General features: G+C 38.5%; 1 protein-coding gene and 1 pseudogene across 4 annotated transcripts; both read right to left on the reverse strand.

The window, feature by feature from the left end:
- Positions 1-5,313, reverse strand: part of LOC122642885 — a 42,397-nt pseudogene extending 37,084 nt beyond the window's left edge.
- A 1,350-nt stretch (positions 5,314-6,663) lies between these two features.
- LOC122642880 lies at positions 6,664-13,912 on the reverse strand. 4 transcript variants are annotated; one of them, XM_043836489.1, is made up of 5 exons: positions 13,739-13,912; positions 11,821-11,864; positions 10,182-10,276; positions 8,394-8,495; positions 6,664-7,065 (listed from the first exon to the last, which is right to left on the reverse strand). In XM_043836489.1, exons 3-4 carry the CDS (start codon positions 10,264-10,266, stop codon positions 8,419-8,421), a joined length of 162 nt encoding a protein of 53 aa, XP_043692424.1. In that variant the 5' UTR covers positions 10,267-10,276; positions 11,821-11,864; positions 13,739-13,912; the 3' UTR covers positions 6,664-7,065; positions 8,394-8,418. The 4 variants fall into 4 exon arrangements, with proteins under 4 accessions (XP_043692424.1, XP_043692420.1, XP_043692422.1 ...); XM_043836485.1 differs by lacking the exon at positions 13,739-13,912 and adding an exon at positions 12,998-13,132 and having other exon boundaries at positions 8,423-8,495; XM_043836487.1 differs by lacking the exon at positions 11,821-11,864 and having other exon boundaries at positions 8,423-8,495; positions 10,182-10,285; positions 13,779-13,909.
- Between the last annotated feature and the right edge of the window lie 1,432 nt (positions 13,913-15,344).

Consider the following 15,344-nt stretch of genomic DNA (forward strand, 5'->3'; position numbering starts at 1 on the left):
AAATTATGTGATAACAATTACTTTATCCAAATCAACATATCAACCTAATGCATTACCTCCAATCCCGCTGCTGACAATGAAGAAAAATAAAACACACAAGGTGCTATAAACTTGCTATAGCCCATCTCATGCTCTGCAAGGAAACCATTTTTATCTAATTCCTGTAAATTCATCTCCAATGGTTTTCCGCCTTCTCTGTCAACCTTAAATGTGGAAGCTATTAAATGTTAGCTCTCAATAAATGTAGAAATTGATGATCATAAAGGTTGATATATACTTATACTTAAAGAATTCTAAATAAATAAAGGGTTTATCTAAAGTTCTTATCTGAAATTGGCATTTGGAACTCGCATTATTCCATGATGTGCATATGGAACATGAGAAGGGTCCATGAGATTTTCAATCAGAACTTCATACCTGAAAAGCAAATTGTATACTGATCTAAGTACAACATACATGTGAAATAATTCAAACACGACTTATTTATTAATATACTCCTTTAACATATCCCTTTTCTCTTAGTTATTTATATACTTCTTCATACTAAGCTGACAAATTATATATCAGTGTGAAGTGTCACTCAGTGAAGCCATAGACAGCTACATTTGTATGTCTTGTATAACAGTATATACTAAAATCCACGTTAGGCTAAGATATTTTACAAGCCTTACCAACATGGAAGTTTCACAGTCTATGATTGACATTCATATATCCAACCAATTTAATTTCGGTAATTCACTAGTCTATATGATACGAACATTTTTCTGTTTGATTTGTTTTTTTTATTCCTTTCTCAGCAATGAAAACATTCCTGCTTGGTTTAACAAAATTAAGAAACAGAAAATTTATTTGATTACCTTTGCATCCCACTTTGTTGTATTGGAATTTGTTCTTGCCTGCTGTATATCCAACAGGGATGGCAAAGGGTCAGGGACAGTACCCATTTATTGGTAAGGATGAAAAGGGCCAAAGAAACCAACCCATTCCCAACTGACCAACCTTATATTGACAACTTCCCATCAATTCATTCAATATTTGAATAAACTAACGGTTTTGAAGGTTTCTCTTTAATCCAGTCATCATAGAAGTTTAAAACAAAAGAACTGTTGCCACACCACAATCCATGGGAAGTATCCTTTCCCAGGTAAATCATTTGTCATAATCATTGCACAAAGAGAAAAAAAAAAAATAAACAAGCATAAAAATAGTTAAAAATTGCAACAGAAATATTTGTTGTAAACTTTTCATACATCTGGACATTTAAATGCTCTGTTTTATCTGGCTTTATGGACCTATTATATGACGACAGAAGCAAATGCTATGGTGCATTTGACGCCCGAGTTTCATCCTTTGTAATGGACTCACATTAAGAAAGCTGAAGAAAATGCATAGAATTGGAGGTTCTCTTAAAAAGGAACTAGCCAGTGGAGACGAAATTTCCAAGGGTAGAAGATATTCTAAACCTTGGAAAGAAGAGGCTTTAAGATTAGTAGAACGAAAACAGAGTATATGAAGTGGAGAGGTGCGTTTGGAGTGTTGTGTGACCGATGTATTCCTTTAAAGCTTAAAGGAGAGTTTCATAGGACTGTTGTACGACCGGCTATGAGGTATGGGGTAGAATGCTGGGCAGTGAAGAAGTGTCATATTGAGAAGCTGTATAGCAGAGATGAGGATATTAAGATGGATGTGTAGAAAAACTAGGAAGGATAAAATAAGGAATGAACGTATTAGAGCTGACTTGAGAGTTATCCCAATCAATGAAAAGATCCGAGACATTCGTTTGAGGTGGTATGGTCATGTTCAACGGAGGCTTAGGGACGCCCCAGTAAGGAGTGATATGATCCCGATTGAAGTAGCTAAAAGAGCTAGGGGCAGGCCTAAAATGACCATAGGAGAAGTTCTGAGGAAGGACATGCATAGTCTAGGTCTTGTTCCAAGTATAACCTCAGATAGAGCCTATTGGAGGGCAATGATCCATGTAGTAGACCCCATTTAGGTGAGATTCTCCTGACTTGCTGGGCTGCGCATCTTTCCTCTTACTTTAATGTTTCATCTTTCATTTTTCATTTCCCATTCCTCTTTTCCCATCTCTTCATTCTCCTTTTTTGTGTAGACCTCAGTTTCCCCCACCTTGTTTTGTTTGGATCCATGTGGCCGACCTCATTACGTTGTGATAAGGCTGTGTTTGTTGTTGTTGTTGTTGTAGAGATATTCTAAACAAACAAGTCTTCAAATGAGGTAGGTTGAATTTACAAACTGCACAACGGATCAAAATAGCAACAAAAACAACAGCAACACAGATGGGACCAGCAAGTAAGTTATGCTCCAAGAGGGTGATAAAGTAACTAGAAGGTTGAGGGGAAGAGGGTGTATTAGTGATTGAGTAAGAAGCAATAGCCTCAGAACACTACTTACAGTTAAGAAGTTTAAATTGATTTGAGGTAGAAAGACCATAAATTGAGGAGAATCTAACAAGGCCAAGGATCACATTGACAAATAACTCCACAATGATAACCAGTACAAAATCTCTGGATGACAAAGGATAGGTTCAGTACTCTCCTAATCATTTGTTTAGACTAGTCCAGATGCACTGTCATTCAGTGTCAAAATGACACTGCACATGCATTTAGATGATCCTTTTGCCAGGATTTGAAACTAGAGCTGCAGATATATGTCTTTTAGTTAATTTGCTACTAAGAGGACTCCAACCTTAGGAACCACTGGTAAAAAACAGAAATTGTAAGTCCAGTCCCCAATATTCAAATCCAAATCACCAGATGATCATGAAGGTGTCTTCAATCTTCAGTAGCTAAAATAGGTTCAAGTTTCTTTTTTTGGAAGTACCCCTTCCAGTTAGCACAGCAAGAGCAATGATCCAAAGGGAAACAAACTATCACACTTAATGAGGAAACACTTAAATGTATTATGTTTCACTAATAATATATATTTTTTTAGGGTATTATTGTGGGAGTGGGGAGGAGAGAACTGCAGGAGGGATTTGATCCCAGCTCTGTGCTGTGACAAGCAGACTTTACTAGCAGGACAAGCTGGCACTTTCAAAAAAGAAGAAAGTCAATAATCCTCATGGACATAACTGTCCTTTTCCCTTCTCGATTTCATGAAGCAGCAGACAGAAAAGTAGAACTCAATTGGCAAATACTCACATACCCATATGGAAGATCTCTCGACCCCATCAAACCTGAATATGATGGATCATTTAATTCTTGAATATATGGAGGCTTTATTTTGATATGGATGTCCTTGTACTGAGGCGCGGTGCTTGGCCAAAACCAAACAATACTGTTCTGCTCAAAACTTGGATAAACAGCTGCACATGCCTTCTTGAATGTGTGGACCTATACATATTGTTGATAAGGTCAAATGAAGCCATCTCTGATGGTTGCATATTGAAAGCACAAAATACATTGAAAATAACTACAGGAAACTAAGCACAATACATGTCACATTTTTGTCAGTTTTAGGAGGTTTCTAATTGTGGAACCACCCCGTTTAGTTGGGATAAGGAAATGTTGTTGTTGTTGTTGTTGTTGGGAGGGGGGAGGGGGGAGGGGGGAGGGAGGGAGGGGGAGACACATTTTGCTTCTGTCTCACACATATATTTTGGTGATTTTCTGGTTGGTTTAGAATTCTAACAGTGGGTACTTAGGGATTTCACTGGTGAATGAGGTATTTATAGAGAGGAAGAGACCCTTCAATGCACTCTCTGGAAGTGGAGTGTTTGAACGTACAGATAGGCATACGTACCCCTTGTGTACATACATGACTGTACATATAAATGGTCCTGGATGTCTCTCTATGTAGAGACACATCCGGTACAGTAAGTCAGATGTTAAATTAGTCTAGGTCCAAGGAGTTGAGCTCGTCTCCAGGGAGCCCAGCACGCCCAAGGAGCATCCAGCCGTTGGGCTGTGCCGCACATATCCCTAGGCATGCGCCGAGATGTATGCAGCACAGCCCCACCCTTGGATGCCTCCTGGGCATGCCCAGGGCGATGAGCTCCCTGGAGAGGAGCTGGATCCAAGTCCAAGCCCCACTTCACTTAAGCCCATGTACTGAGCCCAAGTCCACACAGGTATATGGACCCTTGTTTCTTGCAAGGGCATTTTTGTCAGTTCACCCTTTGTTTTTAAGGTTTTTAGTGCTACATTAACGGAATGGGGGTATGTGTTAACTTTTAAGAACCTAGGGGGCACGCAGAATTTTCAAAAATTGAAGGGCATTTTTGTAATTACATGATACATCAAGGGAGATACGTGAAAATTTCCCAAAAAATTTAAGATAAATTACATGATACCCCTGAAAATTGATCGAAACTCAACTCAACCCCTGTATTTTTAAAAGACTCACCCGTCCCCCCTCTAGAGTAACGGTTTTAAGAGAGTATTTTCAAAAAACAATTTTCAGGGGGTGTCTGTATAATTTACATAAAATTTTATAATAAAAAATTAAAAAGCAGTTTTCTGTATGGGGAGTGTCCCATGTGTCTATCTCTCTCCTCCTTAAAACTCTCTCCTCCTTAAAACAAGGGGGCAGAGAACCTTTTCCCTAAAAAAGTTATTCTACATTGTCACAGCATTAATAAAGGAAAGCATAAGAGGTAGTGGTTTCGTATGGAATTTAAAACTGTTTGGTTTGAGAATTGTTACCGGAGGACCATCCGGTGGGGCCTGAGGAATGAGCTTGCAGTCACCGGCGCCATTGAAGCACCACCCATGGTACACGCACTGCAATCGACCCCACTGATCGATCCGCCCTTCTGAGAGCGGGGCCAAACGATGAGGGCAACTGTCATCGAAGACCTGCCACTTCCCCTCAATGCGATCCCACCACACCACAACGTCGAGACCCATCACCCTCGTCGCGTGGGGAACCCTCTTGTCCAGGTCACACACAGGTGCAAGGGGATACCAATTCGACAACCAGTCGAATTTCTCTTCTTCTCCGCTAATTTCAATCTCTGCCTCTGGTGCAGGTGAGTCTGATGGCTCAGCCGAAACAGTCGAAGAAGAAAGGGTGGAGTAAAGCTTGAGTTTCGCCTGCTGCTTGTTCCTGAAAATGGATGAGAACGGTGAAATGGGTCGTCGTAGTTTGGAGAGATGATGAAATTTGGGTGTCTCCAATGGAGGAGGCCTTCTATGGATCGTTAAGATACACGAAGAAAGCAATGACAATGAGACCATTCCCAGTGATTCCATGGCTTCCACTGCTGCAGTAATCGAGAATTGTTTAATGGCAGGGAATTTCGATGCAATCAATCTCTCTATATATAACGGAATTTGGGATTAACTCGTTTCCCGACTTCATTCGAAACCGTCTGTTTTTTAAAGCAAAAAGGTTGTCAAAGGGAGTCCCGCACTCCCGCCATCCCACTTTTGACAAAAGAGGGTGCGGGGCCCTCACTTTTGACAAAGGTCATGTAAACTTTTTGGTTTTTCGCCCATTGAATTATTTGTACGGGAAAAAGAACTTTGTTAGGAGCGTGGCTTATATCACCACTTTCATGCGTCTCTGTCTTTCTATTACTCAAAAACAATCTCCATCAAAAAATAAAAAATGCTGACTTAGGCCACACTCTTGAGTGGAGAACCATTTCCCTATTAATATTTGTATACTTATTTGAATGATGGAGTTTATTTGACTTATTTGAGTGACTGAGCTTCAGAATCATTAGACGCTGTTTGTTTGTAAGAAAAACAAGGGTGAGACCCATGTAAATGGGGTGAAGGAACAGGAAAGAAAACGGAAGGAAAGGATGGGATTTCTGAGCCCCATATATTAAAATAATTAATTTCCTTTTTTTCCTCAAAGTTCCATCAAAATGATTGGACTTTGGGAAGGGTCGAGGCGGGAAAAATGAATCGCCATCTTGGATTAAGCATTCTTGTCCCTTCAAATCTCCCATTATATTATTTTAAACAATAATAATTTATAAAATTTTATGAAAAAAATATAAAATTCTCTCATCCCATTTTTTTCCAGCAAACAAACAAGGCCTTAAGGAATGGAAACTAAACTGGATTATCCCATTATTAAAGGAGACCGGATGCTGGCCATAGAACCAATTTATAAATGGGACGAACGGTTTGGGGATTGGTTCCTTGCAATTAAAGTGATTATGAACTGTCCCTATTAAACATTGGCATCTTTATAGCTAGGATCTAAGGTGGATAAATTATTGAATTTGAAGCTGATTTTTTTTTTTTAATTTGGCCTAAACATTTAGTTTGATTACAAAATTCAAAATTGCCACATACTCTTCCACATAGTAGAAGAGTTGTGCTCACCAACCAATTCCAATTTTGTCCATGAATCACAACCACAAGCTTGCACTCACACACTCAACTCTAAAAGACTGGCAACTTTGGATACCTATAAATGTGACTTTTGTTTTTCCTTTCCAGAAATGATTTGTTTTATACTACAAACTCTCTCTCTCTCACACACACACACACACACACAAAAGACCCAACAAAATGATGAGATACACCATCCAAAAACTATCAAATTCGAAAATCAGACCATTTGACCATTACATTCTTCTAGAGTATCAAGTGAATGTGCAAGAGTTTTTCACATGCATTACTACTGAATCTCTTAGGAGGATGTCTTGAAGGCTCCAGCAGAGATTTTCACCCGGCTAGATGCATTCAAAACAATGAAATCTGTATTTTTATCTCTGAATTCTCAAATATTAATGATGTACAATACTTTGTTCTAAGAATTGTATTAATTTTCCACACATTGTCTTTACATTGCCTTGTACAAGATGTAGCTGCCAATGTAGGAAGAATTCTTGTCTGGATGAAAATTAATATTCGTGCTAAAGAAAATCATGGCAATTTTAAAAGATCTAACAGAAGGATAATCTACAAAAATGCACATGGAAGAGACAGATTATGGTAAAATACCAACCAATCCCAAAAAGACTGAAGCCCGATGAAATCATCAGGTACTGAATAAGGGGAAAAAGATTCGCCCTTCCATTCTACCTTCAGCAATCAGGATCATTCTCCTCGGCTGTTTCCAAGCTTGACCTTGAGATGGCTGAAAATAATAATTGGTTAGTTTTAGACAACAACAATCCAAGCATTATCATTCATGGTTAAAACTAAAATATTCATACGAAGAAGTAAAGGAAGCCATTATTATTAATAATACCATGCAGGTGTAAATATACAGAAAGGAAGTTAAACACGGCAACCTTTTGTGGTGCCCACGCCATTGTCGGTTTTTGAATATTCTTTACTAGTTAAAAAGTTTGTTATGATTTTGATTTAATTTCAATTTAGAAATAACAACGTCAACCTTCATTAAGAGTAAAACAATTAATTATTCACAAAGTAAATCTAGAACAATAATCACCACCTTCCAACATCCTCAGAGCTCCACAAATGTTCACTTCAGACTTCTTGGGATTACTTGTGATTGAGGGGTGGTCATTTCTTGTCCTATGAAAAGACAAAATGCCAATTTGACTAAGGTAACAACGACAGTCTTCGTTGACCAGAAAAGATATTATTTGCAAGCACTGAAGTTTTGTAACTTGATTAAGCAGTGACTGCAAACCTAAATGACTACACAAAACATTAAGTAATGCAGACCCAGGGGGTGATCTGCTATGGTGGGCTTCACAGAGAGAACAATAAAAGAATTAGAAGAAAGGAAGGGAAAGGGGAGAGGGACCTCACGCTCAAGCACACTCACACTGACCTTCACAAATAAATCTCATTAATTAAATCTTCAAATTTGTTGCTCTCCTACGATTACAATGAATAAACAGAAAATAGCCTTTTAAATTTTCATTCATCCAAAAAAAAAAAAAAAAAAAGCCTTGCACAGGAATAGAAACCCAACTAAAATAGGAATGACTCAAAAAGAAAACTACCAAAATAGACCATAGCTAAAGAAAAGAAACTCCTACGTAATCTACCCATGAAATAAAATAAATTAAACTAAATATGACAGCCTAAGTGAACTACCAGCCCTTGCCAGACCAGAAAACAGGTTTAACGACCAGTCTTTGGTTTGGGCCTCCAAAGCGGGTCATGTTGGTCCAGCCAGGCTAAGGCAACTGCATCATTAAGCACCAAGTTTATATATATTTACATCATCCCACCATAAAAATGATTATAAAAAACATACTTAGATCTTTCCTGAATGGATTTCTCATAAGATCCTATGAGTTTTCCCCATGTATGCTAATCTTGGCACTCTACAGAAATCAAAACTTAAACAAAATTATACAAAGCTTCATCAAACCCATGGACTTGTATTTCAATGTCCTAAAGTGATGCAATTTATAGTAGATTTCTAGATGATGTCAATAGCGCAGTCATAAAAAACCCAAAAAGAAACTAGGTACGTAAACTGACCTCAAGTAACTTGCGAGGGGGAAAATTACCTTTTGTAAAACTCAGCTGCAGATCGTGATCCATTGTAGCAAACAAACCAGAGCAAGATGATCACCAATATATCTGGAGTAGTTAAGAGCTCACAACCATAATACCACCAAATCCACCCAAGAAAAAAATTACATGTTAGACAATTGTTGGTGACAAGCCCTGAAAGTGATATGACATTTCAGGGTTGGAATGATAAATCCCAGACCGTGTAGAAGCACAAGGACAGGGCAAATGAGCTTGAATTCTATGACCTTATAAAGGATATCAGCAGGCCTGTGTCTGGAGAAGTTAGGTGAGAGCATTTAATTTAATTGTGAGGAACCCTTTGTGTTTTCCAATCAAAAAGTTTTTAAATCTTCATCTTGAGGTTAAAACATGTAAGGAATTTGGTTTGCTCTTTGGATATTACTGTTTCGAACTTGTGTAACACTGTAACTTCTTAATAAACCATGAGTTATTAAAAGATGGCCCTACTTGTGTTTGGATCATCTCATATGTTTGTAGTATCCCCACATGAACAGATTTAAAGTTCTATAAAGTGAATTTTTTAGAACTGCCTCAAACATGTACTTTTTTTTCTAATTTTCTTCTCACTTAAATATTCCGCAATTCCTTCTTCACTTCTCTCTTCTCATTTCGTTCTTGAACTTCTTACCGCTATCCTCTATTTCTAGTGCGCTGGTTTGTGTCTTCTATTAACGATGTAAGTAAATCCCTTTGTCTGCTGTTTTTACTCTTCTTCTATCCTGTTCCCATATATACCCTTTAATGTCCTCCATGCCTAAATTAACCTTAGCAGACAACCTTCTTGTAACTATTGAAACTATTGGAGAAACCAAATCCACTTTCACCACCCTATGCCCCAAATCCCAAATGAAATCCTTTTTTTTTTCCTGTGGCCAAATCCTCGTCAAACCCATAATTAACGATCACAGAAAAGGTCACTACATGGTCAGTGTAGACAAGCTTGTCTCCATGATCAGCCACAGTTATCTCACATGGCAGGATGATGTGGCAATTCTGATCATTCATTGGATAGACAAGGGAATGTCTGTATAGGCCACGTGTCAAATTTCACTCAATTTCAAGCATATACCCTCCCATGTATGTCGATGCAGCCTCTAAATAGTATGAGGACTCTCTCCATAGTCCTGAATTTTCAAGGCATCATTTTTGCCACTCAGCAAAATCCGTCTGGGCTGAAACTAAACTTCACATGTGAGCAAGGGAGATAAGCATACCAGTCCAAGAAATTTGGGCCATATCCGATCTTGCCACATGGCCAGAAAAAAGGGGTGAACTGTGTAGAGGGGGCCCCTACAGCCAGTAAGGAAATTTATGCCTATTTATGATTTCCATTACTCTATTTTAGAAGTTTCAGAAAGCAATAGAATTGTCATAGACTCGTAGTTTTAATGCAACTATTTAATCTGTTTACTTCTGAACTTTATTACCAGATATCAATAAATTGCATCTTCTAATTGAAAGTTTTCTTTCAATTACAAGCTTAGTTATCAAGATGTCGCCTAGGCGTCCAGGCTCCTTGGTCGCCTAGGCAGGCGCCTTGCCGCCTTGTTGATGCCACCTTGATTTTAGACCCTCTCTAACACCACAGTCGCCTTGCTGCCTTGATAACTATCATTACAAGTCTCACGCTATTAAGATGAAAATAGGAAATTTTGGTGTTCCCATCCAAATACTAAACCCAAATGAGCAAGTATAAAACCTAAAAGAAAGAAATAAAAAATTAAAGGATACTGAATAAAAAACGTTCCCACCAATCCAGCATGTACAATCCAAAAGTGACATTGTACAGGTAGATCTTGCGTTGAATCAAGTTCATGGCTTTAAATCTACAAAGTAACGTACAAAAAACAGAGAGTTAATGATCTGTAAGATGAGATTAAATCTGCAAAAACGAGAAATCTATTAACCTAGATAGAAAACAAAGGAAAAGAAAATGGACCACATGGATTGACTATTGATGACGATACACAGTAATAGGATTAAAAAGAAAAGGCTGCAGAATTTACACATCTTTGCACTATATCCTCTGATTTTTATTTATTTTTTATTTTTTGCTGTATGACATCTTTCAACATTACAGTTTCCATTCATATATACAATAAATCCACTAATGTAAAAACCACATCTACATCCTTGTACTAAGCTGCTGTAAATTTGAAATGGATGTACAGGCAACAATGATTTCATTGCATTAAAATGCATTCAATATAAATTATGCACAAAAAGAAAAAAGAAGTCCTAGCACAAAGAAATATAGTTTCAATGAGAAAACAAAAATTGTAGATGATTAGCTTCCTTTCTTCACACATTTAATTCTCTACTTCCTTCCAATATCTCAACTTTGATAGATTTCGATGCTGGAGCACCCTAGCAAAAATAAAAATCCTCTGATCTGATTAATCAGTTTTGGTGTTTGGGAGCACTCTCTTGGAAGACTTTGGTTATTTCCATCACTTCTTTTGGAGCTTAATTTTGGATAGCCAAAACTTCTGATTTGCATGATGTTGGAATCGTTTGAAACACTATTGAATTAGCTATCCAATGAGACCAAGATCTTAATATTCCAAGCTATATTTAGAAAGCTAAGACTGATTTACTAGTACGGTGTCAATCTATGAAAGGATTCCTATTATAAAAAGTCTAATTAGATTAGCAATCTTGTTTTAGGTTTATTTTTTAAATAAATATTCTTATTTGTTTGTGAAAGCCATTCAACACTCATGGATTTCAAACCCCAATGTCCTACATGAGTGATTTTTTTACTCTTACAAAGAATTCTTAATATGACTCTAACTACAATATAGCAACTCCCATCAGTGTTTACCATTTTCCTAAACATACAGCAATTCTTAACTAAGAAAAAAGACATTTTCAAAGTCTGTTAGTAGTCCTTCATTTTCAAAACCATTCATATAAACACAATGCCGATCCCTGGTTGGAATACAGACCAATATGATAATAGTCCTTCATTTCCACATCTCAAAATCCAATAGAATATTAAATAATTTGACATTAATCCTTCATTTTCAAAAACATGCATATACTGACAATGCTATGACAAAATTCATGCCGGCAAAAACACACTAAAATATGAAAACATTCCTTCATTCGATGTAATACATGAACAAATTATATAAAAATAAAAGCTTCACACATCACATGATATTCATGCAAAATCTTCTCACTTCGCACATCACATGACATTCTTGGAACAGAGATCTGATATCCGAACTCTAGTACCTGAACACACATATAATGCAGGATTTTTCTACCACATGGCCAATCACATGAAATGCCATGAAATCTCAGGGACAGGAAAATCACAGTAGTACCCATCTGGAATGAAAAAAGAGGACAACAAAATGGTTACCTATCTCAGAAGGGTATTCCTCTATAAAACTCACACTTTATCCCCTTGCAACAAGACCCATTCATTTCAATTGCAAAACCAATACAAAAAAAAGGATGATTTTATAATCCCCCCACCCCCCCCCACCCCAAAAAAAGAGGGTTGCAGATAACAAATGTGAGTGGTACCTTGGGGTTTTCAAGTGGAAATCAGTAAGCCTTCGCTTGTTTCCACATAGAATAAAGTACATCGTGCAAACTTTACAACAACAACAACAACAAACTCAGCCTTATCCCAACTTAATGGGGTCGGCTACATGGATCCAAACGAAACACGGTAAGGAATACTGAATTCTAACAACAAAAAAAAAGGGAAAGAGGAGAAATGAAAAACTGAAAATGACAAATGAAATGATAGTAAGAGGAAAGAGGCACAACCCAGCACGTCAGTAGAATCTCAGCTAAATGGAGTCCGCTACATGAACCGTTGCCCTCCAATAGGCTCTATCCGAGGTCATACTAGGTACAAGACCTAGACTATGCATGTCCTCCTCACCACTTCTACGGTTATTTTAACCCTATCCCTAGCTCTTTTAGCTCCTTCAATCAAAATCATATCACTTCTCCTTACTGAAGCGTCCCTAGGCCTCCATTGAATATGACCATACCACCTAAACGACTCTCTTGGAGTTTGGCATTGATCGGGGTGACTCACAAGTCCACTCTAATATGTTTATTTCGTACTCTATCCCTCTTTGTTTTTCCACACATCCGTCTTAACATCCTTATCTCTACTACGCATAGCTTATCGATATGACACTTCTTAACTACCCAACATTCTGCACCATACATCATAGCTGAACAAACAACAGTTCTATAGAACTTTCTTTGAAGCTTTAGAGGAATATGTTGGCCACACAACACTCCGGACGCACCTCTCCACTTCATCCATCCCACAACATCGTGCAAACTTTACATGTAAAAATTTGCAACATTTGTTTTAGATGTATACTAGGCTGTAAAATGCCCCTCAGGATTTGTTTGGCTGTATGCTTGGGAAATTATTTACTCCTTTTCAAAGTAGTTACATGAAATGTCACTGCTTCCAATTGGTCAATCAATTAGTCCCCTCATATGAATGGGTATATGAGCCACTGTTCCCAATTGGGGCATATGTTCAAGTACTGGAACTGCATAACCTCAAAAAGGGTTTAGAATAGCCGAAGGAATCTTCAAGTATTCTTTCTCTTCTCCCAAAATATCCAGATATACAAGTGAAAGTGATTGGGTATGAGCTTGCCAGGGTCGAAATCTCAGTAATCTTCCACCAACTAGTCACCAGCTTCACCTGGAGCCCGCCGCAGTATACTAGTTAGCTTTTTCTCCCACCACAAAGATTTTATCCCATTGTCGGCAAACATAGACCTTTTTTTTTTAATATTCAGAACACGAAGAAACCGAGCATAGAACGAAGAAATTGGATAAGAAAAATAAAATATTTTTTTAATATCTTCATCAAATCACTCGATTAATTTTATGAGCATTAACTGGCAACCTACAGGTTTCACATGATAATGTCTAAAATTTTGTCTTCCAAAGCAGAGATATAGCTCAGAAGAACTTCTCACAAAATCAACAACACTCTCTAACTTTGCCCAACCAAACCAAGATAGAAGAGGAGAATCAAAGAGATATAACCGCTAACAATTCAAAGCTTAGAAAAATAAAATATGAGAAACAACATGAAACCCTAAAGTACTGATCTTTAGGATAACCGAGAAAGAACACGAAACAGATCGAATTATTTGAGGCACCGACATTAACAGAAATAGAGGGGAAACGTTGTAGATCTGTAACCTCCGGCGTGAGATTACTCTCCCTGAGAATAGTAAATCGCCTAAAGAAGGCTGAGCCGATGGGATTTTCAGATCTGAACGTACCTGAGGGAGCTGGACCTTGGGATCCCTCGTTCGTTTGCTGCTGCTCTTGGAAAGCTGGAAGTAGACCGTTGTGAGCTTTTCAGTTCACCAGCGAAAATTTGAGGCGGCAAAACAGCGGCAAAATTTAGTGGAAAGCAAAACGGACACGTGACCACCATGCCCCTCTCACTACTCATAATCTTCATCCCTAGTCCCTACCGACCCTTGGAAGTTGGAATGGGATTTATTCATATACATCGAAAAAATCTTCTCCAGAACGTCAGTGAGTGCAGCGCGCATCGGACGGTTGGAATTGTTCTTCAGGTACGAGTCGAACGGTTCCAGCTGTCTGATACGCGCTACATTTCACTGGTCCATAGAGAAGACTCAAGAATAGGTAGGGGATTCGGCTAGGATAGTGCTATGTCCGCATCTGCATCCGATTAGCTATCAGACGGATTCAGATAGTGCTAAATGGATACGGACACGAATACGGATCGGATATTTTATTCGTTTACATGTAAATATAGCTTTTCGGATAGCTATAGCCTATCCGTATCCGCATCCGTTTAGCTTTTGAACGGATTCGAATAGTTCTAAACGGATACGGACACGGATATGGAAACAGATTTCGGCTATTCATTTACACCCCTAAGAAGAGGTAGGGGTGTCAGTCGGTCAGGCTAATTCGGTCTCCCCCAATTTAAGGTTTAGTATTTTTTTCCACACGTTTAGATAACATTGGTCAAGGTATGGACATGTTTCTATCTAGTCGGCTGATTACTGTCTATCGATTTATAATTGGACTGAAAGTAATTAAGTTAACTGGGGTAATTAACTAGGGCAGCAACAGGGTCGGGTTGGGTCAGGCTTTTAAACCCCCAACTCAATTCTAAGCCCATTTAGTTGAGCCAGTCCAGAGTCAGGGCTAGAAAAATCCAACCCTGAGCCCTAGCCCTAATTGGGTCAGGTTGGAGTGAAGAAGAAGAACACAAAAAAGACAGGGTCGGGCTAGGCCAAGCCGAGTTCAATCCTGGCCTGGCCTCAAGGCCAGAAATTCCTAACCCTAACCCGCCCTCAGGGCCAAGGTATCTCAGTCCAGACCCTATTCAGGCTCAAGGCGGGTCAAGGTCGGGTTGAGTTGTCAAGGCCAAACTTGCACCCATATAATTGACTATTCAAGCTATAAACGATCCATAAAAGGATGTTGGCGGGCTAAATGGGTTTAAATAGGTTAATGGAGTTATAAACAATAGGTTATCAAATGGTCTTGTTCGAGATGATCATCGTGCCATTGCTTTGCACCAAAAATGCTCGATTATAAATCTATCAATGCTTGAACCCAACATGTTTAATTTTCAATCAGATCGGTCTTGAGTTTCAATCGGCCAATTCAGATCGGGCCAACTAGTGACACCCCTAGAGCAGGGTCTACAACCTGGAATCGAGACTGAATTGATCAAGACCAGATCCATATAGGGTTTTTTCATATAGAATTGGCCTAAGCTGGATCAGGTCTTGATCAATTCAGTCCAATTTTTAAAACCCTGGGGAGAAGTGGGACAATAACTTCTTATCATGCTCTATTCCCCTTGGAGCGTGGCCACATACTCATGGATCGGGGTAC

The sequence above is a fragment of the Telopea speciosissima genome, chromosome 10 (genome assembly GCF_018873765.1).
Source record: "Telopea speciosissima isolate NSW1024214 ecotype Mountain lineage chromosome 10, Tspe_v1, whole genome shotgun sequence".
Taxonomy (NCBI): Eukaryota; Viridiplantae; Streptophyta; class Magnoliopsida; order Proteales; family Proteaceae; genus Telopea; species Telopea speciosissima.

Excerpts from the sequence above, each read along its gene's own strand:
- LOC122642880 (XM_043836487.1), bottom strand. The coding sequence starts at position 10,266 with ATGAACTTGATTCAACGCAAGATCTACCTGTACAATGTCACTTTTGGA. Across the intron at positions 8,496-10,181 it reads GTGGGAACGTTTTTTATTCA|ATATATTGGTGATCATCTTG; the intron begins GTATCCTTTAAT and ends TAACTACTCCAG. Across the intron at positions 7,066-8,422 it reads GCAGCTGAGTTTTACAAAAG|CCATCTCAAGGTCAAGCTTG; the intron begins GTAATTTTCCCC and ends TATTATTTTCAG.